The sequence below is a fragment of the Microcaecilia unicolor genome, chromosome 14 (genome assembly GCF_901765095.1).
Source record: "Microcaecilia unicolor chromosome 14, aMicUni1.1, whole genome shotgun sequence".
Taxonomy (NCBI): domain Eukaryota; kingdom Metazoa; phylum Chordata; class Amphibia; order Gymnophiona; family Siphonopidae; genus Microcaecilia; species Microcaecilia unicolor.
Window position 1 is genome coordinate 36,338,705 of NC_044044.1, and position 23,720 is coordinate 36,362,424.

The 23,720-nt window shown below is 42.3% G+C and overlaps 1 protein-coding gene across 2 annotated transcripts in view; it reads left to right on the top strand.

Annotated features, from left to right (window-relative positions):
• The window catches only part of GATAD2B (GATA zinc finger domain containing 2B), a 72,141-nt gene that overhangs the window by 34,716 nt on the left and 13,705 nt on the right, over nucleotides 1-23,720 (top strand). For both annotated transcript variants that reach the window (XM_030187189.1, XM_030187188.1), the window contains 5 exons: nucleotides 3,313-3,639; nucleotides 15,214-15,343; nucleotides 20,632-20,763; nucleotides 20,872-21,003; nucleotides 22,349-22,519. In XM_030187189.1, coding sequence (XP_030043049.1) covers nucleotides 3,314-3,639; nucleotides 15,214-15,343; nucleotides 20,632-20,763; nucleotides 20,872-21,003; nucleotides 22,349-22,519 — 891 coding nt within the window. In that variant the 5' untranslated portion in view covers nucleotide 3,313. The remainder of the gene's footprint in view (nucleotides 1-3,312; nucleotides 3,640-15,213; nucleotides 15,344-20,631; nucleotides 20,764-20,871; nucleotides 21,004-22,348; nucleotides 22,520-23,720) is intronic.

The following is a 23,720-nucleotide window of genomic DNA, read 5'->3' on the forward strand; positions in this document are numbered from 1 at the left end:
TCCACTCCACTCATTATTTTATAGACCTCTATCATATCTCCCCTCAGCCGCCTTTTCTCCAAGCTGAAGAGCCGTAGCCACTTTAGCCCTTCCTCATAGGGAAGTCATCCCATCCCCTTTATCATTTTCGTCGCCCTTCTCTGCACCTTTTGTAATTCCACTATATCAATTCATCTCCTCTAGTTTTACCACTTTCCTTTCTCTGGAAAATATTTGTTTCTATATTAATAACCTTTCAAGTATAGATCCTTCTCTGGTGGGCCATGCTCTCCCATTAGAATCCTTTCTCACTGTCCTTTACTCTCAACTTTGTTTTGCATCTCAAGTCATTTCATTGATTCGGTCATGTGTCATGGTTGTACGGTTTTCTCCGAGTTATCCAATCTGTTTTGGACAGTTCTTTGCCCTACCTTTTAGCTGCTTAGACTATTGTAATGCAGTTTACAGTAGCTGCCTTCATCCAGAATATATCTATTACTAGTCACCAATACATGGAAATGTGATCATGTTACCCCAGTCCTTAAAGATGTACTTTGGCTGTTGATCAGCTATTGTATTAAAATTCAATATGTATTGTGCCTTAAGGACACTGGTTTTCTGAACCCCTAAGTTCCTTCAAAATGGTTGCTTTCATAATTGGAACTGTCCACTGCCAAATTGGATTCTACTAGACCTGGAGCTTTCTCCTATCTGGTTCCTGCACTTTGGAATGCTTTTCCTTTTATTCCTATGAACTTAAATCAACTTAAGAAATTTAAAACATGCTACTTTTTGTGAGGTTTCCCTGAGAACTAAGACTGGGTGGGGTTACGTTATGTTACATCATGTCTTATAACCTGCCTCCATCTACTCAGTTCAGGGCTGGTTACAATAAGAGAAACCAGAATAAAAGTGTCTCGGAATTATAAAATTACCAGAAAAAGCATCAAAAACATACATTCCATGTATACACATAAATCAAATTTTTAAAAAAACTAAGCCCCACTTTGTGAAAAAAGAGAGGTTTTCAAATTTTTCTTCAACAGTAAATAAGTGAGCAACATTGTAGGAATAAAGGTAAAGAATTCCAAAAGTTAGCTATATGATATTGAAGTGATGAAGAAAAAAGTTTAACTGATTTTAATTTGGAAACAGAAATTGAAGGAGAAATTGATTCCTAGTGCCAACTCTATATAGTAGCACCATTAGATCAGTCATATATGAATGAGCATCACCACAACAAAATTTTAAACACTATTACACTCACCTTAAAACCTCATTGAATCGTATCTCGACAGAATGAATATCAACCTAACCTACTACTACCGATCATTTCTATAGTCTAGATGTTCACAGCACTGAATACATTATTTGCAAGTAGTTTCTCTGTCCCTAGTGGGCTCACAATCTGAGTTTTTCTTGTACCTGGGGCAGTGGGAGGGTTAAGTGACTTGCCCAGGGTCACAAGGAAGTGCAGTGGGTATCGAACCCAGTTCCCCAGGATCTCAGTCCACTGTACTAACCATTAGGCTACTCCTCCACCTCTATATTTTGCATTATTTGTAAGCAGTCAAGAAGAGATTTAGAACACCCATCAACACAAGATTACAGCAATCAAATCTAGATAATATAAGTGATTGGAAAGGTATCCACAGGAAAATACTTTTTAATAGCCCTGAGTTTCCTAAAGATAAGATACATTTTCTTCAACATCACGGACACATGGTGTTCCATTGTTATCTAATTTTACCCCAAGAATTCTTGACTGCAGGTCTGAAGAAAACCTGCTCCCATCTACAAAAAAATGTGATAGATATCTTGTATCCTCCTTGGACCCAATCCAAAGCAAAGAAATTTGGTTTTCTCGTTTAATTTCAAATGATGAGAAGAAATCCAAGTATCAATTAGTTTTATACATAACTGAATACAAAATCAAGTTTCAGTCCAAGACAAAGACAGTGACATAATACATCAACAGCTATAAGTTCATTTGTGATGGGCAGGAGTGATGCCAGATGGACTTCTACGGTCTGTGTGGTATATATGGGCTGGAGCGGGCTTTGACAGCAACTCCAATAGCCGAGAAGCAGAGCCAATGCCAGACAGACTTTTGCGGTCTGTGCCTTGAAAATGCAAAGGACAGATCAGGACCAAATGTGCATATTGTCATCAGGTTCTGTATATCTCAGTGGGGGAGGGGAAGGCATCTTAAAGTGGATCTTTAGCGAGTAAAATGTTGCTAATAATACTATTGGATTGTTGGTTCAATCATGAATTCAGACAGACCGGATGGATAATGCAAGTCTTGATCTGCCATCATTCAATATGTTACTTCCATTTTCCGTGTTTCTGTGAAGAGGGGAATGTCTCTCCTTGCAATATGTCTCTGTACCTGGGTATCGCAGAACACAGTTTGAAGTTATTCTCTTGGTGGGAAGTAGTACAGAAGGGGAATGATAACTGGATATTTCTGTAGTATGTCTTTTAATTTATGAATTGACAGTCAGTAAAATGTTTGTTATGATGTTCATAGCTAATGGTGTAATTTTAAATATATAATTTACTCTAATACATACTTGATTCTTCTCCAGTAAGAACACAAACTCTAATCCCAGCTCTTGCTGCCTGTGTGTTGCTTGAGCTAATGATCATGATCACACTCCCCAGTGGAGAACCAGTGTACAAGTATATCCTTGTTTCTAACAACCCCTCACTCCCTCCCTTACGTCTGTGTGCTCTAACTTTCAGTGCAGTAGCTGCATGCCGGCTGGTAGCTCTTGTACAGATGAATACAAGAGGTTTTTCCACCTGGGATTTATGATCCCCTGTATGCAATACTGTGCAAAGAGAGAGTTTCACGGTTGTTGTGATAGGGTTTCTTAACCACTAGATGAACAGTTATTGAGGCAGAGGTTTAGGAGAACTTGCTAAGGTGGTGGTTAGATTCTTTTGCCCAGGTTCCGTCCAGCACGTTTACCTTTTTTGTCAGGGATAAGGGCCTTAAATTTGTTGCATGTCTGTGTCTTCACTATAGCAGCTTTACTCTTCCGTTGCTGGTGCTCATATACAGCTCTGCCACTGTACCTCACTCTTGCCCTGAGCACTCTCTGCTGTTCCCAGTGATGAACCTCCCCCCTCAGTCCTGCATGCAAGGGAGGAAAGCCTAATCTTATTAGGAGCAGGTGTATCTAGGGACAAATTTAAAGGGGTAGGAGCTTGGAGAGTTCAGCGTGTACACTTTCTGCCATCGGCAGTCATATTCTTAACATGAAGTGCCTGAATTAAATTTCCAACTTTGTTCCTCATGGAAGTGTTTTTCTGTTTATTTTTTAGGATGGACAGAATGACAGAAGATGCCCTGCGCTTAAACCTCTTAAAGCGCAGCCTTGACCAGGCTGAGGAGAGAGAGGATATCTTGGCAAAACGGTTAAAAATGGAGGGACATGAGGCCATGGAGCGCCTGAAGATGCTGGCACTACTGAAGAGGAAGGACCTGGCAGGGATTGAGGTGCCTCATGAGCTGCCCATGAAACAGGACAGTAGCAAAGTGTATGAGGAGAAAGTGAATGGAAGCCTACGGCCCCATGGAGATATCAGGACATCGGTGAAAGCAGGCAAGGAGAACATTGAGGAGCCTGTCGATATGAGTGCCAGGAGAAGGTACCAGAATTTTGATCTCTTTCTTGCTGTTTTGTTTCCATTTGGGTGCTGTCTGCTCTGGTACACATTTCTTACAGAGATTGCAGCAATACTAGAGTTTGGGAAAAGTCACTGAAAATGTGCAGCTGCTGTTTATGGTTTGGGTCCTATTAGCCCCCTCCTATCTTTTAGAAACAGAATGCACAGTGAAGCAGAGTTCTGGCATCAGGCTTGCAAAAAGATAGGGACCAGCCTGGCTTGTAGTGTACTAGGACTGCAACAGATCCGCAGATGAGCTGTCCTGGGAAGGATGGGAGAAGGAATTGCTGTAACTGGGGTGACCCTTCCTCCCAGTCTGCTGCTACTGAGTTGGGAAAGAGATGGGTGAAAGGCCAAGAAGAGAGACTAGTGCTTGTGTATGACGTAGTCAGCGGGAGGGGGGTCTGATGCATCGTATGTAAAGTGCTGGGACTTGGTTCTTACATTCTCTCATTAGTGCTGTTTATCTGCAGGTAGAGTTTTCTCCACTGTATGCTTGCATTTGCTATTTGTTTGCATTTCCCCTTCCCAGTTTACTTTTCCAGTCTGTTCTCAGCTGACACAGTTAGTATTTAATCTTTTATCGTTGCATCCAAAGACCAAAGATTACTGCCATCCTTAAGTATGAGGTGAAAAATATTTATTTTTTTTATTTATATCAATCAGATTTATATCCCACTTATCCAAGAGATGTAAGTGGGAAGTAACTGGTGGCGTGCATCTCTGTTTCTGCATTTAATGGTTGTGGAATGTAAAGGTGGATTAGTTCTGAAGAGTCTGGTCTTTTGTATCACTGGAGCTAGAGTGAGAGATCAGTTGAAGGTGCATTTTGGAAGCTCTGCTTCTCCAAGAAATGAACAAAGAATTGGGTCTTAAACTATTCCTGCTGTTATGTAGCCACTTTGTCCTTGAAGATTTTTTTCTTGATATTTTGCAAAATAACCTGTGTGTTGTACATGGTGGGGGGAGGGAGGCAATAGTATTCAGGCTCATGCATTGACCTTTCCAGTCTTGTAGTGTGCTCTTTGCACGCTGCCCCTATTCTGCATGCATGTGTCATAGTCATCTTTCACATTCTGTCTGTGCAGATCAGCACCTTACCTTCTATGTTGTACCTATTCTGAACATATTTCCTTAGTAAATGTCAACAGATAAAGAAGACCTGTACGGTCCGTCCAGTTTGCCTAACCAGGTGGACAGAGTTGTATCTGGCACTCTGTGTAGGGTCCAGTCCACTTTTTCCTGACATCATAAACAAGGCAGTCGGCAACTTGCCACCTTGCCAACCTCATATAAGCAGTTATGATAAAACCTTAGAACATACCACCATTGTTTTCAACCTGAAGAATGTCTTCTTTCCCCTCCTCTGCTAACTGGCATCATTTATTTTCTGATATTAACTTTTATTGTACACCTTCTCGTCTCATAGAGATATATGCAGCCCCTGAAGTCATAGCCTATGCTTTGAATGCAATATGGTATATGCTTACTTTATCTCTCCCTGACAGTTTTGGGCCACAGACCATAGACGTCTGCTTGGCACTGGTCCTGCTTTGGCCATCAGAGCTGCTCCCGCCTTGATCCTGAACTGTCTTTGTCATTTACAGGACCCAGATCATAGCAGTCTGCCTAGCATTAGTCTTAACTTCCCAACCTGTGGAGCTGCTGTCAAAGTTCATTCCAGTTATGAGTTCATTTAAGTTTTGTTTTAAATTGATTTCATCCTTTTACTATATAGGGATCTCTGTGTTTATTCCATGCATTCTTGAATTCCATCACCGTTTTTGTCTTCACAACCCTCCCCCAGGAGGGCATTCCATCCATCCACCACCCTTTGTGTGAAAAAGTATTTCCTGATGTTGCTTCTAAGTCTAACACCCTGCAACCTCAACTCATGACCTTTAGTTCTACTGCTTCTCTATCTCTGAAAAAGATTAGTTTGCATCTTAGTATGTTTTAAATATTTAAATGGCTGTATCATATCCCCCTATCCCTCCTTTCCTCTAGAGTATACATATTGAGGTCTCTTCTGATACGTCTTTTGGCACAAGCCCCATAACGTTTTGTCACCTTCCTCTGAACCTGCCTCAAGTCTTTTGATGTCATTAGCGAGAGACTGCTTCCAAAATTGGAACAACAATACTCCAAATGGGGCAACACCAGCGACTTGTACAAGGGCATTAATGCCGCCTTTCTTCTACTGAATATGCCTCTCTTTGCAGCCTAGCATCCTTCCAGTTACGTTCACCGCTTTGTCATATTGTTTTGTAACCTTAAGGTCCTCCAACACTTATCAGCCCAAGGCCACTCTCCTGGTCTGTTCTTATCAGCCTTTCACCCCCCCAGCAAACACAACTCTTTTGGGTTTCTACACCTCATGTGCATCGCTCTGCACTTCTTCACATTAAATTTTAACTAACAACTATTAGACCATTCTTCTAATCTTTTTAGATCACTTCTCATGTTGTCCATGCCCTCCAGAGTATCCACTCTGTTGTAAATCTTTGTGTTGTCCTCAAAAAGGAAAACTTTTTTCCTTCTAACCCTTCGGCAATGGCATTCACAAACATATGAATAGAATCAACCCAAATTCTGATCTTTGAGGCACTCCACTACGCAACTTTCTTTACTGCAGGTGAATTCCATTCGCCACCACCCTCTGTCATCTCAGTCAACCAGTAATTTCACCACTTTGGGTCCTGACTTCAGCCCGTCCAATTTGTTCACGAACCTCCTATGTGGCACTGTGTCAAAGGCTTTGCTGAAATCTAAATAGACCTCATCAAGTGCTTGCCCTCAATCCAGTTCTGTAGTCAAAAGATATCAGTCGGATTCGTTTGCCATGAAATTCCTTTGGTAAAACCATGTTGCCTCAGCTCTTGTAACCCATTGGATTCCAGGAAGTTTATTATCCTTTACTTCATCAGTGCCTCCATTATTTTTCCAAAGTGAGGCTTACTGGCCTGTAGTTTCCCATTTCTTCTGTCACCATTTTGTGGAGAGGGATCACATCCGCTCATCTCCAATCCTGTGGAATCTTCCCTGTCTCCAAGGGTCTGTTATACAAATCTTTAAGAGGTCTCATCAGAAACTCTTTGAGTTCCTTGAGTATCCTTGGGTGTATCTCATCCTGCCCCATGCATTTGCCCACTTTCAGTTTTTCCAGTTGTTTATAAACACTTCCATGAACAGCACTTGAACATTATTAGCATGTTCATACGTACAGCATTATACTTAATGCATAACTTCTGCCTAGTTAAATGTGGGAAGGGGAAGACATTCTTAGAGTTGAAAGTAACGTTATTGTGGTATTATTTTCCAAGATTGCATCATATAAGAACATAAGAGTAGCCATACTAGGTCAGACCAATGGTTCATCTGGCCCAGTATCCTGTAACAGTGGCCAAGCCAGCTCACAAGTACCCGTCAGAAACCAAAATCATGGCAACATTCCTTGCTTAAAAACCCAGGGTAAGCAGTTGCTTTTCTATGTTTGTCTCAATAGTAGACTATGGACTTTTCCTCCAGGAATTTGTCCAAACCTTTTTTAAACCCAGAAACGCTAACCGCTGTTACCACATCCTCTGGCAAAGCGTTCCTGAGCTTAACTATTTGTTGAGTGAAAAAATATTTCCAATTTGTTTTAAAAGTATTTCTATATAACGTCCTTGAGTGTACCTTAGTCTTTGTAGTTGTGAAACAAGTAAAAAATCGATTTTCTTCTACTCGTTCTTTACCACTCAGGATTTTGTAGACCTCAATCATATCTCTCCTCATCCGTCTCTTTTCCAAGCTGAAGAGCCCTAACCTCTTTAGCCTTTCCTCAGACGAGAGTTCCATCCACTTTATCATTTTGGTCGCTCTTCTTTGAACCTTTTCTAATTCTGCTATATCTTTTTTTGAGATATGGCGACCAGAACTGAACACAATACTCAAGGTGTGGTCGCAACATGGAGTGATACAGAGGCATTATAGTATTTTCAGACTTATTCACCATCCCTTTCCTAATAATTCCTAGCATCCTGTTTGCTTTTTTGGCCTCCGCACGCTGCCTGCATGAAGTTAGCAGGGTGGCAAGGTGGCAGCTGCCTTGTTTATGATGACAGTGTTTATGGTGAAATATATTTATTGGTATATGACAAAATTGAGGGTTCTGTCTGCATTAGAACAATTAACGGCCAAAAGGCAGGGGAAATATAAGCCCGAAGCTAGGGAGTGGATTCAATTGAAGATACTCTTGGGGGGGGGGGGGGGGCGATACGAGTTGAGGAGGGTTGGAGGAGGGGGGAAGGGGGAGAAAAATAAAATAATGTTTTTGATGGTTTTGTGTAAACTGTAGTGATACTGCAGGCGGGGCCTATGGCTTCATGGTGGAGTGGTTATGAACTTCTTTGTTGTTTGCTCTTTAATAAATATTATAAATTTCAAAAAAAAAAAGAAATATAATCATAAAACTTAAATAATAAAGATATACAAAGTAACAGGTGTGATAAAATCTGTAAAAGATGTAGAGCTATTATATATCAACAAGGCTAAAAAAATAAAATATATCTTAAAAGATTAAATATATAATAAAGAATAATGTACATCAGCAACGTGGCTAAGCACATAACATATAGTAACATAGTAAATGACGGCAGATAAAGACCTGAACGGTCCATCCAGTCTGCCCAACAAGATCAACTCATTTTACATGGTATGTGAAACTTTATACAGTATGTATACCTGAGTTTGATTTGGCCTGAATACTATCACATGAATAAAACTGATTAAAATTGACTCAGACCTATGGTAAAAAAAAAAAGTATATAATCTCAGAGGACATATAAGCGAGGCAACAAAAAATTAGTAAGAATACAACATGTTTAAAGTATACCATTTATGAAAAATAGAGAATACATATGGCATAATGATGTTAAAACTTAGATGCAAAACAAATGAATGCAACATAATGTATATGGGTCTTTAAATTGTGTAAAATGTTTGGACTTATGATATTTAACTGTAAAAACAAAATGGCAAATGGGGACAGCCATGCTATGGCTATTTTAAAGTGAGAGAAGGACAAGAAGCACTAATACCAGCCTGCAAGTATGCTGTATGCTAATGTATACTCGTCTTCCAGCTTCTTAGCCACATATAAGATCTCCTTTGGACCAGCGGTGGCCAGTGTTTCGCATCGCTGCTTCAGGGTTCACTTAATTGGGGGTCACAGGAAAGCGCATCCAGCTTTCTGCTGTCAACAGGTGATGCGAAACGCTGGCCACCGTTGGTCCAAAAAAGAATGGGATTCGACGTATGTGCAGCATTAGAGCTCTCATATTCCTTCCAACATCTCACCAAACGTTCATGAAGGCCTGGATCTTTGTATAAATCCAGGGGGACCTGCCATCTATATTGATTACCTTCCACAGATCCCAGTGTCCACTCCATCTTTACCCAGGCATGGCCAGAGATAACATAAGGTCCCAACTCTGCTTTCACTACTTTGCTGAAGTCACTTTTAGAGACTAGGATATAATCTATTCTAGCTTGTGTAGAGTGGGCTCTAGATAAATGAGTGTAATCTTTCTCTGTTGGATGGAGCTCTCTCCACACATCAACTAAATCCATCAAGTGCGCTAATTGTCTCAACCCTTTATCAACGTGATAGGGCACCGGCGAGCCCTGCTTAGATCTATCCATAGTAAGGTCCCACATCACATTAAAGCCCCACCACCACCAAGGAAGAATGCTTATGTTGTAGGAGCAAGTTAATCACCCTTTTATCTAGAAAGTTTTATCATATTGATTAGGGGCATATAAATTGCAAATTAGAAATGTATGATGATGCATTGTCACCTCTGCTAAAACAAACCTCCCCCCATAATCCGCAGCTACTGTCTGCACCTTTTCAGCCACCCCTTTCCTAATCAAAATTGCCACCCCTCCTTTTTTCCCTTGGGCATTCGCAGCCGCACATTCCCCCACCCACCAGGTTCGGAGCTTAGTATGTTCTAGAGCTTGTAAATGTGTCTCCTGTAACAATGCAATATCAATACGGTATCATTGTAAATGTTGCAAAATTTTTGTTCTCTTAATAGGCCCATTGATCCCCCCCCCCCCCACACACACACACATTCCAAGATACTAACTTTACTATGTGTCATGCCAGAAAGGAGAAGCTCATCTATGCAGCTTTACAGTTATCGGGCGTCCCACAAGGAGGTCCCAGCCAGCCTCCCCCCCCCCCCCCCCCCCCCCCCCCCCGGAACTCTAGTTCCCTTCTGCCACAGCCACTCATGTGCCCAGTCCCCTCACCAAGAAGAGAGAAGAATGAGAGAGAGAGAAGAAAAAAAAAAAAAAAAGGAGACCTCCTGTCTTCCAAGCCCACCCCCACCCTCCCCCTCCCCCCCCCAACCTCCAACATATGTCCTCCACACAGGAAATGCCACCCCAGCGAATCCAGATCTGAGCAAATTCATCCCCTGATATACACCCAACAATATAGGAAATTGCCACAACAGCACTGCCACATATCCAGGGAAAGAAAAAAACAAACAAAAAAAAAAAAAAACCCAATCGCTCCTTAACAGACCAAATTCAAGCATACCATTTCCCTACCCCACCAAACTTCTTATCAAAACCCGACAAACCTCTCAATCAAACACATTCCCTCCCAGCCCACATAAGGTTTTTCAGTTCACTCAATGATACATCAGGGCAGGAGAACCACAAGTTCTCAGTCGGTCAGTTTTACTTATCCCACCATCTCTCCTCGTTTTCATGTATCGCCAGACTGTGCTCTTTCCTCCGTGGTCAGGAACTCCTGAGCCTCCTCCACTGCCACTATAGTTCTGTGTGATCCATTATGAGTAATTTTCAGTGTAGTGTAAACCAGAGTGAATTTAATTTTCAAAGCAAACAGTTTAGAACATATTGGAGCAAAAGCTCTGCGCTGCACCGCCACTCCAGCTGAAATAATCCTGAAAACACAGAATCTGATGGTTCTCATAAGTCAGCGATTTCCCCGCTCGCACTGCCTACTACTACTACTACTACTACTATTTAGCATTTCTATAGCGCTACAAGGCATACGCAGCGCTGCACAAACATAGAAGAAAGACAGTCCCTGCTCAAAGAGCTTACAATCTAATAGACAAAAAATAAATAAAGTAGCAAATCAAATCAATTAATGTGAACGGGAAGGAAGAGAGGAGGGTAGGTGGAGGCGAGTGGTTACAAGTGGTTACGAGTCAAAAGCAATGTTAAAGAGGTGGGCTTTCAGTCTAGATTTAAAGGTGGCCAAGGATGGGGCAAGACGTAGGGGCTCAGGAAGTTTATTCCAGGCGTAGGGTGCAGCGAGACAGAAGGCGCGAAGTCTGAAGTTGGCAGTAGTGGAGAAGGGAACAGATAAGAAGGATTTATCCATGGAGCGGAGTGCACGGGAAGGGGTGTAGGGAAGGACGAGTGTGGAGAGATACTGGGGAGCAGCAGAGTGAGTACATTTATAGGTTAGTAGAAGAAGTTTGAACAGGATGCGAAAACGGATAGGGAGCCAGTGAAGGGTCTTGAGGAGAGGGGTAGTATGAGTAAAGCGACCCTGGCGGAAGACGAGACGGGCAGCAGAGTTTTGAACCGACTGGAGAGGGGAGAGGTGACTAAGTGGGACGCCAGCAAAAAGCAGATTGCAGTAGTCTAAACGAGAGGTGACAAGGGTGTGGATGAGGGTTTTGGTAGAGTGCTCGGAAAGAAAGGGGCGGATTTTACGGATGTTGTAAAGAAAGAAACGACAGGTCTTGGCAATCTGCTGGATATGAGCAGAGAAGGAAAGAGAAGAGTCAAAGATGACCCCAAGGTTTCGAGCTGAGGAGACAGGGAGAATGAGAGAGCCATCAACAGAAATAGAAAACGGGGATAGGATAGCTTGCTTGTGCATGAAATCCAGTACCTACAGGATGACCACCCTCGGTCTGTTGGAGGAGCCCTGACAAGGGCTTACTCAGTGCACACGTTCTATGGGTAGTGGGCCCCTGTGCCCTGATAACTGCAGTTCTTTGGCAAGCCAATCTTCAAGAAAATCTATAAGATTATGGTCTCCGGCAGACCTACTAACGGTAGATTATTTCTTCTAGACCTGTTCTCAAGGTCCTCCAATTTTGCCTCTAGTGCTGTCATCTTTTTTTGCATTAGAGTTTGCGACCCCTCCACCTCTTTGACCCTGTCTTCCACTGCACTTGCCCGGGTCTGGAAGGATACACAGTCGCGGGAGATTTCCTCCAATTGAGGTTGCAGGCGTTCTAACTTAGCATCTATAGGTGTCTTTCCAGCAAGTCCTCCAGGAGTGCTGACATCTCCGCAACCCACTGAGATGAGACCGAGGGGGCTGGAGGGCACCGCCATTTTGTCTCCACTTCCTTTGCCTCGCGCCGTCTCTCTATGTGCTGTTTTCACCACCATATCCCTCGCGCGACGTATACAAAGTAAGCAAGGGATATCCTTGATGTTTCTAGTGCTCAAATTGGTGTGGTAATTAATCTAGATCATGCCCTGGTTTAGTTGTCTGTCAGATGCTCAGTTGTAGATTTTGAAGGATTTTGTGCACCAAGAAAGGCATAGCTTCTCTGAAGATATTAAATTAGTTCAGTATGGCTTGGAGCCAGGTTCTAACATGCAGTTTTCTTCAGGAAGCAAGAATAAGAGTAATCCTCTGTTGTGCTATTGGGCTGAATCTGAGAAGGCTAGAGGTGGGCTGATAGGTGGTAAGAAGAAGGCCTCCTGAGTGAACCATTGTGTTCCTTGCTGGATGGCAGCGTAGCTCCATAGTCTGCTTGAGTCTGGGCAGCTTTAAGGGGGTATATCAGAGTATTCTTGTGGGAGCTGGAGGCATCTCGACTGGATAATACCAAAATCTGCAACAGGATAGACAGGACAGTGTGGGGTAACATGAGGAGGGATCTAGTGAAGCTTTAAGAATGGTCCAGAAATGAGAAGCTAAGGTTAAGTGCTGAAAAATGCAGAGTCATGCACTTGGGCTGCAAAAATCCAAGGAAGCAGTACAGTTTAGGGGGTGAAGTACCTTTGTGCACGAAAGAGCAGTGGAATTTGGGTGTAATTGTATGTAATGATCTTAAGGTAGCCAAACAGGTAGAAAAGGCGCCAGCGAAAGGTAGAAGGATGCTTGGGTGCGTAGGGAGAGGAATGGCCAGCAGGAAAAAAAAAGAGGTGATAGTGCCTCTCTATAAGACTCTGGTAAGATCTCATTTAGAATATTGTGTACAATTCTGAAGATGCACTTTCAAATAGATATAAGCAGGATGGAGTTGGTCCAGAGGGCAGCTACTAATATGGTCAGTGGTCTTTGTCATAAAGCGTATGGAGACAGACTTAGATTTCAGTATGTATACTTTGGAAGAAAGGTGTGGTAATGTGATAGAGATGTTCAAATACCTCCATGGCATAAATGCACAGGAGATGAATCTCTTTCGACTGAAAGGAAGCTCTGGAATGAAGGGGGGCATAGGAAGAGGGTAAAAGGGTCCGACTCGGAAGTAACTTGAGGAAATACTTCTTCATGGAAAGGGTAGTGAATTCATGGAACGGCCTCCTGGTGAGGGTGGGGGAGGCAAAGACTATCTGAATTCAAGAAAGCTGGGGACAAGTACATAGGATCCCAAAGAGAGAGGAAGGGATAGTAGAGGACATGACTGAACAGAGTGGATAGGCCTTATGGTCTTTATCTGCCTTCATTTTGATCTGCTTCTGTTTCCTTCCCCAAAGCAGAGCTATTCCTGTACATACAGCAGGGTGGAGTTGAAGTTGTCCGGTGGTCTGGAAACAGCTTGCCTTGTGCTGTTTTTCGAGTTGCCAGTGCTAATATGTTGCCAGCCTCCAGGTTGACGGAAGGTCTTTTTGGATGTGTTAAACCATTTTGCGAAGCTCCCCTGATGGGGGGAAAAAGCTGCCGTGGCCATGTGAAGGAAACAGTTTCACTTTCTTTTCTTGTTTTTTAAATGACGCAATAAGGGAGGTTAGGTTCAGGAAGCAGGTACTCTGGGTTTTTTTTTTCTTTTCTCCTTGTAATTCAAGTCCTGAAGAGAAGTAGTTAGTAGGGAGAGGTGAGGCCCATTGTGGAGTACAAAAAGGCTAAACTGAGAAGAGTAGGCATTTAACCCAACAGAGGAATGCCCACGCATGTTCAGGAGAAGCCAGAAGGCTTCTGTTGAGCTGGGTTGATGGATCTGCCAGATGATGTCACCAGCCTGCATGTTCCCTGCTCATGTGTGGGTATTGATGAGGTCCAGAGTCATAGCTTTGTGATGTGATTACTGCTCAGATTTGCTCTGATTCCGTCCCCTTGACAGGACTTTGCTAACTCACAAAAGATTGTGAAGTAGGTATCGAGTGGCTTTAATTGGTAGAAGTGTATGGGTGAACCCTTAAGCATGGCATTTCGTTATAATAGAATCTTCCCCAGCAATGTATTCATTAATTAGTTGCTGTGCAGTACATAGGCTGCCCTGACCTGCGCTCTAATGTTCTGTAGGCGTTTCATTATGACATCATTGCTCAGCCATTGCTTAGGATGAGGTCACAGTGCAGGTCCTATTGCTGGGTTACGTAGTCCAGCATACGCAGGCTTATTTCCAGGGACGGTGTCTGCTGTCTTCTTTCTGTCTACTTCTGCTTAGTGATTTTTTGGATTCTGCTTTACTGTTTACAATATTTTCGATGCCTTCATTTCAAGGAGGAGGTTTGTGACACACACATTTAAATTTTACACTAGTCATCCAAATTGATAAATAGAAGAGTGAAAAGCATCCATCTTGTGCTGTCTGCAAAATGGTACCAGCTCAATTATGTTTTCCTCATTCCGGTGAGGTGATGTAGGTTAGTGGTGTGACTTTCTTCTCCAGCACCTCTGCTGGGTGAGATACAGCTGCCTGCAGTATTTAATGGCAGATATCTACAAGGCTGTGCAACCTGCATAACTGATGGTACCAAGTCAGTTTGTTTTAAGTTTACATGGTCCGTGTGTATTGTTGCGATGTCAGTATAATTTTCAAGGCAATAGGTCTGTGTTAAAATGGCTTAATGCAACTGTGAAGATGGCTACCCTCTGGCTGTCTAAAAGCACATGTTATTTTGGGATGTATTTACATGTGCTGTTTTTACCCTTTTGCACCCTGATAGTGTCTGTACGGCATGCTGCTTTTCAAACAAATTACCTCATAGTGGACATTATGAAATGTAGCATACAGTAGTAGTTGGACTAGAAGTGACCGTGTGTGTCGTCATTACAAAGGCTATTTGAAGATTATCTCCTAAGTACTGGATGCTGTTCTGTGTCGGATTTGTTGTTTCTTTCCCCTTTGCATATGTGTACTGTTGGTTCATTTTTGGTAGAGTGTATTGTTCATGCAATCCTGCAAAGTCAGGTACTTTAGCACTTGTCGCGATGCTTCACTGATATCTGGTTTGATGTGGTTGTATTTTTGGATGTAGGCAAAATCTGTCTCTTTCCATTCTCTTTTAATATGATGCATTTTTTCCCCTCTGCCCTTCCCCCATTTGTAGTGATCAGGACCGTGGAAGGCTGACTCCCTCCCCAGATATTATTGTCTTGTCTGATAATGAAGCATCAAGTCCACGCAGCAGCTCCCGCATGGAAGAACGTCTCAAGTCTGCTAATCTGGAAATGTTCAAGGTAGGAAGTGCTGTGGGGTAAACATGCACTAGGGTAACCCTTCTTTTCGTTTTACTGAATTGGCTCCCCTTAGAAACCAGCGTTCAGTAAAGAGTTTACTGTCTGATGTTTAAGATCCTTTATGGCATAGTGCCAAAGTATATGCTTCAACTTATCTGTAGGCCAACAGTCAACCGATATCACCTAACACGCAATTCTGTGATTTTATCCTTTCCAAATCCTAGAGGTATTTCATCTGTGAAAGTGTTTTCCTCTTTATTTTCTATCAAGCTGCTAATGCTTGATCTACTCTACCTATTGAGATAAAACTGTTATCTAGCTACGCTGTGTTTAAAAAAAGCTATCAAAATTGTCATGTTTCGAAAATATCTTCTACTAAGACAGCATTAGGTTGTGTATTAGTATGTTTCTTATCTTGTATTAATCTGTAAGTTTCTAGATACATAATCTAGTTGTCTTGTTTGCAATGTGTTTAGAAGCGTTGGAAGCAAAAATACATAGTAAAAACTTTTTTAGATACATTAAAAGCAGGAAACCGGCCAAAGAGTCGGTTGGGCCGCTGGACGAAAATGGTGTTAAAGGGGCGATCAAGGAGGACAAAGCCGTAGCGGAGAAATTAAATGAATTCTTTGCTTCGGTCTTCACCGAGGAGGATTTGGGGGGGACACCGGTGCCGGAAAGAATATTTGAAGCGGGGGAGTCGGAGAAACTAAACAAATTCTCTGTAACCTTGGAGGATGTAATGGGTCAGTTCAGCAAGCTGAAGAGTAGTAAATCACCGGGACCTGATGGTATTCATCCCAGAGTATTAATAGAACTAAAAAATGAACTTGCGGAGCTACTGTTAGAAATATGCAATCTGTCCCTAAAATCGAGTGTAATACCGGAAGACTGGAGGGTAGCCAATGTTACTCCGATTTTTAAGAAAGGTTCCAGAGGAGATCCGGGAAATTATAGACCGGTGAGTCTGACGTCGGTGCCGGGCAAGATGGTGGAGGCTATTATTAAGAATAAAATTGCAGAGCATATACAAAAACATGGACTGATGAGACAAAGTCAGCACGGATTTAGTGAAGGGAAGTCTTGCCTCACCAATCTAATGCATTTTTTTGAGGGGGTAAGCAAACATGTGGACAATGGGGAGCCGGTTGATATTGTATATCTGGATTTTCAGAAGGCGTTTGACAAAGTGCCGCACGAAAGACTCCTGAAGAAATTGCAGAGTCATGGAATCGGAGGTAGGGTATTATTATGGATTAAGAACTGGTTGAAAGATAGGAAGCAGAGAGTAGGATTGCGTGGCCAGTATTCTCAGTGGAGGAGGGTAGTTAGTGGGGTCCCGCAGGGGTCTGTGCTGGGTCCGTTGCTTTTTAATGTATTTATAAATGACCTAGAGATGGGAATAACTAGTGAGGTAATTAAATTCGCCGATGACACAAAATTATTCAGGGTCGTCAAGTCGCAGGAGGAATGTGAACGATTACAGGAGGACCTTGCGAGACTGGGAGAATGGGCGTGCAAGTGGCAGATGAAGTTCAATATTGACAAGTGCAAAGTGATGCATGTGGGTAAGAGGAACCCGAATTATAGCTACGTCTTGCAAGGTTCCGCGTTAGGAGTTACGGATCAAGAAAGGGATCTGGGTGTCGTCGTCGATGATACGCTGAAACCTTCTGCTCAGTGTGCTGCTGCGGCTAGGAAAGCGAATAGAATGTTGGGTGTTATTAGGAAGGGTATGGAGTCCAGGTGTGCGGATGTTATAATGCCGTTGTATCGCTCCATGGTGCGACCGCACCTGGAGTATTGTGTTCAGTACTGGTCTCCGTATCTCAAAAAAGATATAGTAGAATTGGAAAAGGTACAGCGAAGGGCGACGAAAATGATAGTGGGGATGGGACGACTTTCCTATGAAGAGAGGCTGAGAAGGCTAGGGCTTTTCAGCTTGGAGAAGAGACGGCTGAGGGGAGATATGATAGAAGTGTATAAAATAATGAGTGGAATGGATCGGGTGGATGTGAAGCGACTGTTCACGCTATCCAAAAATACTAGGACTAGAGGGCATGAGTTGAAGCTACAGTGTGGTAAATTTAAAACGAATCGGAGAAAATTTTTCTTCACCCAACGTGTAATTAGACTCTGGAATTCATTGCCGGAGAACGTGGTACGGGCGGTTAGCTTGACGGAGTTTAAAAAGGGGTTAGATAGATTCCTAAAGGACAAGTCCATAGACCGCTATTAAATGGACTTGGAAAAATTCCGCATTTTTAGGTATAACTTGTCTGGAATGTTTTTACGTTTGGGGAGCGTGCCAGGTGCCCTTGACCTGGATTGGCCACTGTCGGTGACAGGATGCTGGGCTAGATGGACCTTTGGTCTTTCCCAGTATGGCACTACTTATGTACTTAACCATTGACAGGAATACACAGAATATAAAAGGCATAACCGTAACTTCCTCTATGGCCCTTGGAGAGTATAAAGGAGGGGTACAAACTTTAGCTTTCATGCCTACCATTAGCCACTTTGTCTTCTACCATACACCTGCCTACATAAGAACTTCCAGAATAGGTTTGACCAAAAGTCCATCAAGCCTAGTATCCTGTTTCAAACAGTGGCCAATTCAGGTCACAAATACTTGACAGAATCCCTAAAAAGCAGGTAGGTGTTCAAGCAGTGGCTTTCCCCAGGTCTGCTTTAATAATGGCTTATAGGCTTTTCCCCTAGCAATTTGGCCAAATCTTTTTTTAAACCCAGCAGTTCTAATTCTTTTTACTATATTTTGAATGTTTGGACCAAGAAGGGTTTTGTTATATTTTAAAGTTGTATGTGATCGTGCTTTTGACTGTTTTTTTTTTTTTTTTTGTAAGATCATAAGATGTATTGTATATTTAAACTGTTTTAATACTAATTGTCAAAAGCGGCCCTTCAAATCAATAAATCAAATCAAGTATCCTCTCTGGCAGTGAGCTCCAGAGCTTAATTATGTTTTTGGTAAACAAATATTTTATTTGTTTTCAGTGTTTTTCTTCATGGCATCTCCCCTAGTCTTTGTACCTTCTGAAACAAGAAAAGAGCCCGTGAAAGTCAGTCTAGTCGAGTGGGCCCTTAAGAAGACGTGTGTAGCGTTTCCATTCGCTATCACATTGTTTCTAGTCGGCATGATTTAGGGAATTCACTTTATTTTATAAAACTTCATAGTTAAAACCCTGAAGAGTAGAGATCAAACACAGTAAAAAGAAATGTGTAAGTTGTACCAAGCAGCAGTACAAAATGTATATATACAAATAAAAGAACTGACTGATATGCTACTAATGCATTGAATACAAAAGTGTTGGAGCGATGGAGTGTTTTCTACAGATCTCTGATAATATCTTTAAATGATGTGATTTCACACCCCCCCCCCCCCCCCCCCCACACACACACACTTTTTTTTTTTTTTTTTCAATATTTGTCACAGGAACAATTGGCAGCGATTAAACATTCAGGTGTCTGTTGTATGGTGCAAGAAGACTATTTCCTATTCCAAAGAAATTCAAGGATAGGGGGTCATAATGCAAAGGGAGTGATCAAAACAAAAGTTCGCTGGGCACAGAGGCAGAAGGAGATGATGAGAATTTGAGCAGGATCTGCTAGAGTGACACGAGGCATCTGGGACTTTTGTGCATGAAAGAGGAGCAGGACTTGGGTGATATATGTGATAATCTTAAGGTAGCCAAACAGGTAGAAAAGATGCCGGTGAAAGCTAAAAGGATGCCTAGGTGCATAGGGAGAGGAATGGCCAGTAGGAAAAAGGAAGTGATGATGCCGAGACCTTATTTAGAATATTGTGTACAATTCTGGGGATGCATTTCAAAAAGGGTGGAGTTGGTCCAAAGGGCGGCTAACAAAATGGCCAGTGGTCATTGTTATAAGATCTCAATCTTCCCAATATTCAGCTGGGGTGGGTCAGTGCTGGGCCGTTTCTGGCAGTGGGCATTGAATATCCGGTTTAATTTTTGACCGCGGCAGCTTAATGGATAAGTTGATATTCAGCACTAACTGGTTAAGTGCTTAGTAATCGACACGATGCAGTGCTTTTTTCTCTCTCTCTCCACACACTTAGAATAATCTCCCCCTTTCTCTCTATAGCAACATTTGTTTTAAAAATGTTAAAACCAATTTAAAAACCTGGCTTTTTAAACAGGCATTCGGAGAAACACCAGCTAAACAATCCTGGCCTTTACTGCTTTCTTTACACTTTGGATTAACTTACCTCCCCACCCTTACCTATCATACCTTTGTTTTTCCCCGCTCTCCATTTATGACTCTTGGTGTGGTTATTATGCTTTCCTATCTTATAATGGAGCTCCTTTCTTACTTATTCTTTCTTTCAGCCCGTACACCACTCTGCGCTTCTAGTCAGAGCAGTATAGAGAGTTCTGGAAATAAATATATAAATAAAATAAAGATAGACCTGTTGCTAAACATAGCCGGTTTGGCGCTGAATATCCATGTCTAACAGGCTATGTCACGTGATATAGCCAGTTAGCGGCTAGATATTCAGCGGCAGATAACTGGTTACGTCTGCTGAATATCCGTATCCTTGGTTAGGCGCCAAAACGCTATTTAGCCGTCCAGGAGCCATTCCTGGCTGGTTAAATAGTTTTTTACTATCGGACCCAAAATGTATACTTTTGAAGAAAGGCGGGAGAGAGGATAGAGACGTTTAAATAGTTATTATGCGGCATAAATGCACAAGAGACAAGTCTCTTTCACTTGAAAGGAAGCTCTGGAACGAGGGGGCATAGGATGAGGGGACAGACTCAGAAGTAACCTGAGGAAATACGGCTTCACAGAAAGGGTGATGAATTTGTGGAATGGCCTCCTGGTGAAAGTGGGGGAGATGAAAACAGCATCTGAATTCAAGAGAGCTTGGGACAAGTCCATAGGATCTCTCAGGGAGTGACAGGGAGAGTGGATGGCTTGGATTGGCGGACTGGATAGGCCACACGGTCTTTATCGGCCTTCATTTTTCTCTGTTACGGTGTCTGCTGTCCTTTGGAATTTGCATCTGTTGGCATACCGTTTCTTTTCTATCATTTTTTAAAATCGGAAATAATGGAGGAAGTACAATTGTTAGCTTCTCATTATTACATATATAGTCTGTCTTTACAGTTAAGAGATTTGACTCTTTCTCATCATGAAAAACTCTCCCTTTTTCTGTGAGAGTATAAATGAGTTGAGTGTTGGTAACTCTGTCCTTCCATTTCTGCCTCTTTCCTTTCCTGTATCGCCTTTTTTTTTTTTGATAGGGTAAAGACCTAGAAGAAAGACAGCAGCTCATTAAACAGCTCCGGGATGAGTTACGGTTAGAAGAGGCCCGATTGGTACTGCTGAAGAAACTGAGGCAGAGTCAGCTACAGAAGGAGAATGTTGTCCAAAAGGTGACTGACTGGCAATTAGAATTGGGCAGACATTTGTAAAAGTACCAGACTTGTTGCTTTTGGGATGCTCCTGAGATTTTATTAACCTATTTTTTTGTGTTATGTCAGACTGCAGTTGTCCAGAATGCAGCGTCCATTGTCCAGCCCTCTCCTGCCCATGTTGGACAGCAGGGTCTGTCCAAGCTTCCATCCCGGCCTGGTGCGCAGGGACTTGAACCGCAGAACTTACGGAGTGTTCAGGTATATATATGAGACATCACTGTAAGTTGTTGGGTATCTGCAGATGTGAGGCTCGGGCTCTGCATTTTTATAGTAAGCCTTCTGACTATATTATGTACATTGACCCAAGTAAAGAATCAGAAAAAGAGCCAAACCTGTTACCATTCATCCTGCTGCTGATCATTGCTGTTGCCCATAAATTCTAATGTCGATTTTCTTTTGGGATACGGGTTAGTCTATTTCTAGAATTTAAAGGAAAAACCTAAAATGTCTGTGCAGAAGTAGATACATGGGTGACCAGCATGCTGTATCCAAAGTACGTGAGTGGTAATGGGAGGCGGGTGTCGTGCACGCTGAAAAAAAAAAGTACCCCTCCCACAACTACCTCGTATGCAGAGGAGTTGGAAAGAATTCCTTCAGCCTTGCTTTATTTATTTAGGACCTCTTTTACTCAGACGCGCTAGGTTTTTAGCGTGCGCTAATATTTAGGGCGCGCTAAACATTAGAGACATCCATTTTTTTCCTATGGACGTCTCTAACGTTTAGCGCGCACTAAAAACGCTAGTGCGTCTGAGTAAAAGGCCCTCAATGTAATTTAACATATTTATACCCCACACCATCCATAACTGGGCAAGTTACAAGAAAACATGATTAGTAAAAATAACCATACAATTAACATTACATTTTGACTAACAATAAATGCCCAAAAAAATATAAAAGAAATATAAAAGAAATTGATTGACCAATCTAATTACCATGCACTTCATAAGGTAATCCTTTTTTTTATTATTTCTTCCAAGACACAGCAATATATACTAACGAATCTAATTTCCAAATGCCTCATGAAATAACCATGTTTTTAGATCTTTCTTAAATTGAGCAAAGGAAATAATCTTACGAAGGGTTACAAAGTTCATTCCAAAGTTTAGGACCTACAATTCGAAACACAGATTTGTTAGTAAATCTGAAAGAGTTAAGAATGTGAACTGGAAGTTGTGGATCAGGCAGGCTTCTTTGTGTCTGACGTGCAGATGCTGTTGAATGATTTTTCTGTGCACTGTTAGATTATTGAAAGCAGGTGATAAGCAATGATATGCAGAGAATGAGTGTGTCACATTTTTGACCCTCTTAGAAACTGATTCCCAGAGGTTTTTACTCAAGTTCTAGTACCTAACCGTTGTACATGATTGATTGCGGCTTTCTAACTCCCATACCACTGCTTGTGCAAGCTCTAATTCTCTGTTCATAGGAGCTACAGTTGGAATGGGGATCAGAAGGGGTCAGCAGAAGGATAGGACAGGACACTTAAGAATCTTGATCCTGTAAATAACTTTTTTTTTTTTTCCCCCCTTCCAAAATTGGCCAGAGTCACAGTGTCATCAGATCAGCCACAAACACAGCCCTTCCTCATATGCTGATCTCACAGCGTGTGATTGCTCCAAACCCAGCCCAGTTACAAGGCCGGGGCATTCCCCCGAAACCTGGTCTGATTCGCTCTTCGACGCCCAATATGAGCTCTGCTATTAACTACCAGCCGGTAAGCAAGATTTCTTATCTTTGTGGAAAGTGAAATTAAGAAGACAAGATAAACCAATTAAAAATCTTTCCTGTCATTTGGTATTGTTAATGTAAAACTGCTTAGTAATATTTCTCTGTGAGGCAATAGGTATGGCTTGTCTGTTCTTTGTCGATAAGCAGATTGAAATTTGTTACATTTATATCCCACATTTTCCCACCTATTTGCAGGCTCAATGTGGCTTATAATGTACCGTAAAGGCGTTTGGCTGCAGAAGTGGATGATATCATCCAGCAAGTGCACACATGGAACCTCTCTCTCAGATCTCAGACAAACCAAGTGTTCCCATTCAGTGGCCACCTTTCATTCTTTTCTTCTGAGCTTTCTCTTAGTACAAGCAGGATGTGTCAGGGAGTGTGGACTGCAGAAAATAAAGGTCTGAGAGCTTTCAGGAGTGGGAATTCCCAGTCAGCATTATTGTGTGGGGCCACCTTAGCAGTGGCATAGCCAAGGGTGGGCCCAGGCCCACCCAGTAGCAGCACACCTATGAAGTGTCTGGCAGGGATCCCCAAGCCCCACCAGCCGAAAATTCCCAACAACTGTCCTTCCTGCATGCCAGCCTTCCCTCTAATGTATTCCCGCCTATGCGGAAACAGGAAGTTGCATCAGGAGGGAAGGCTGTGGGGCCAACATGAGCAGTGTGTATTAGTTGCTGCTCGCTGCCGGTGAAAATCTGCTATTTAAAAGGTATGGGGGGAGGGGGATGTTTGAGAGACCATATGGCATGCAGGCGAGAGAGGGCGAGACCAGATCACTTGTGGGACAGGGCAGAGTTCTGACCACCCAAAATTGGGTGTCTGGCTACACCCCTGCACCTTAGTGGGTTTTTACTGCTATTTTCAACTTTACGGAAGATTCTTTCATTAGTCTATCTCTGCATTACTCCTTTTTTGCATAGCTCCAATGAGTGCATGGAGTGTTATCAGATGTACTTTAACATCAAATCGTTTGATTTCACGTCAGTTATTTTGCACTGATGATGACTGTGATACAGATGACCTCCATCAGTTTAAAAAGCAGGGGCAGTGCATCAGCATATCGGAACTGACATGCCTGTTGTATCAGGCCCAAACCCAGTAAACCTATTTAAGTTACCTATCAAAAGATAGATGGTTTTGAAGAGTGTTTCAGAAGGTCTCTTAGATGCATCTGAATCAGATCT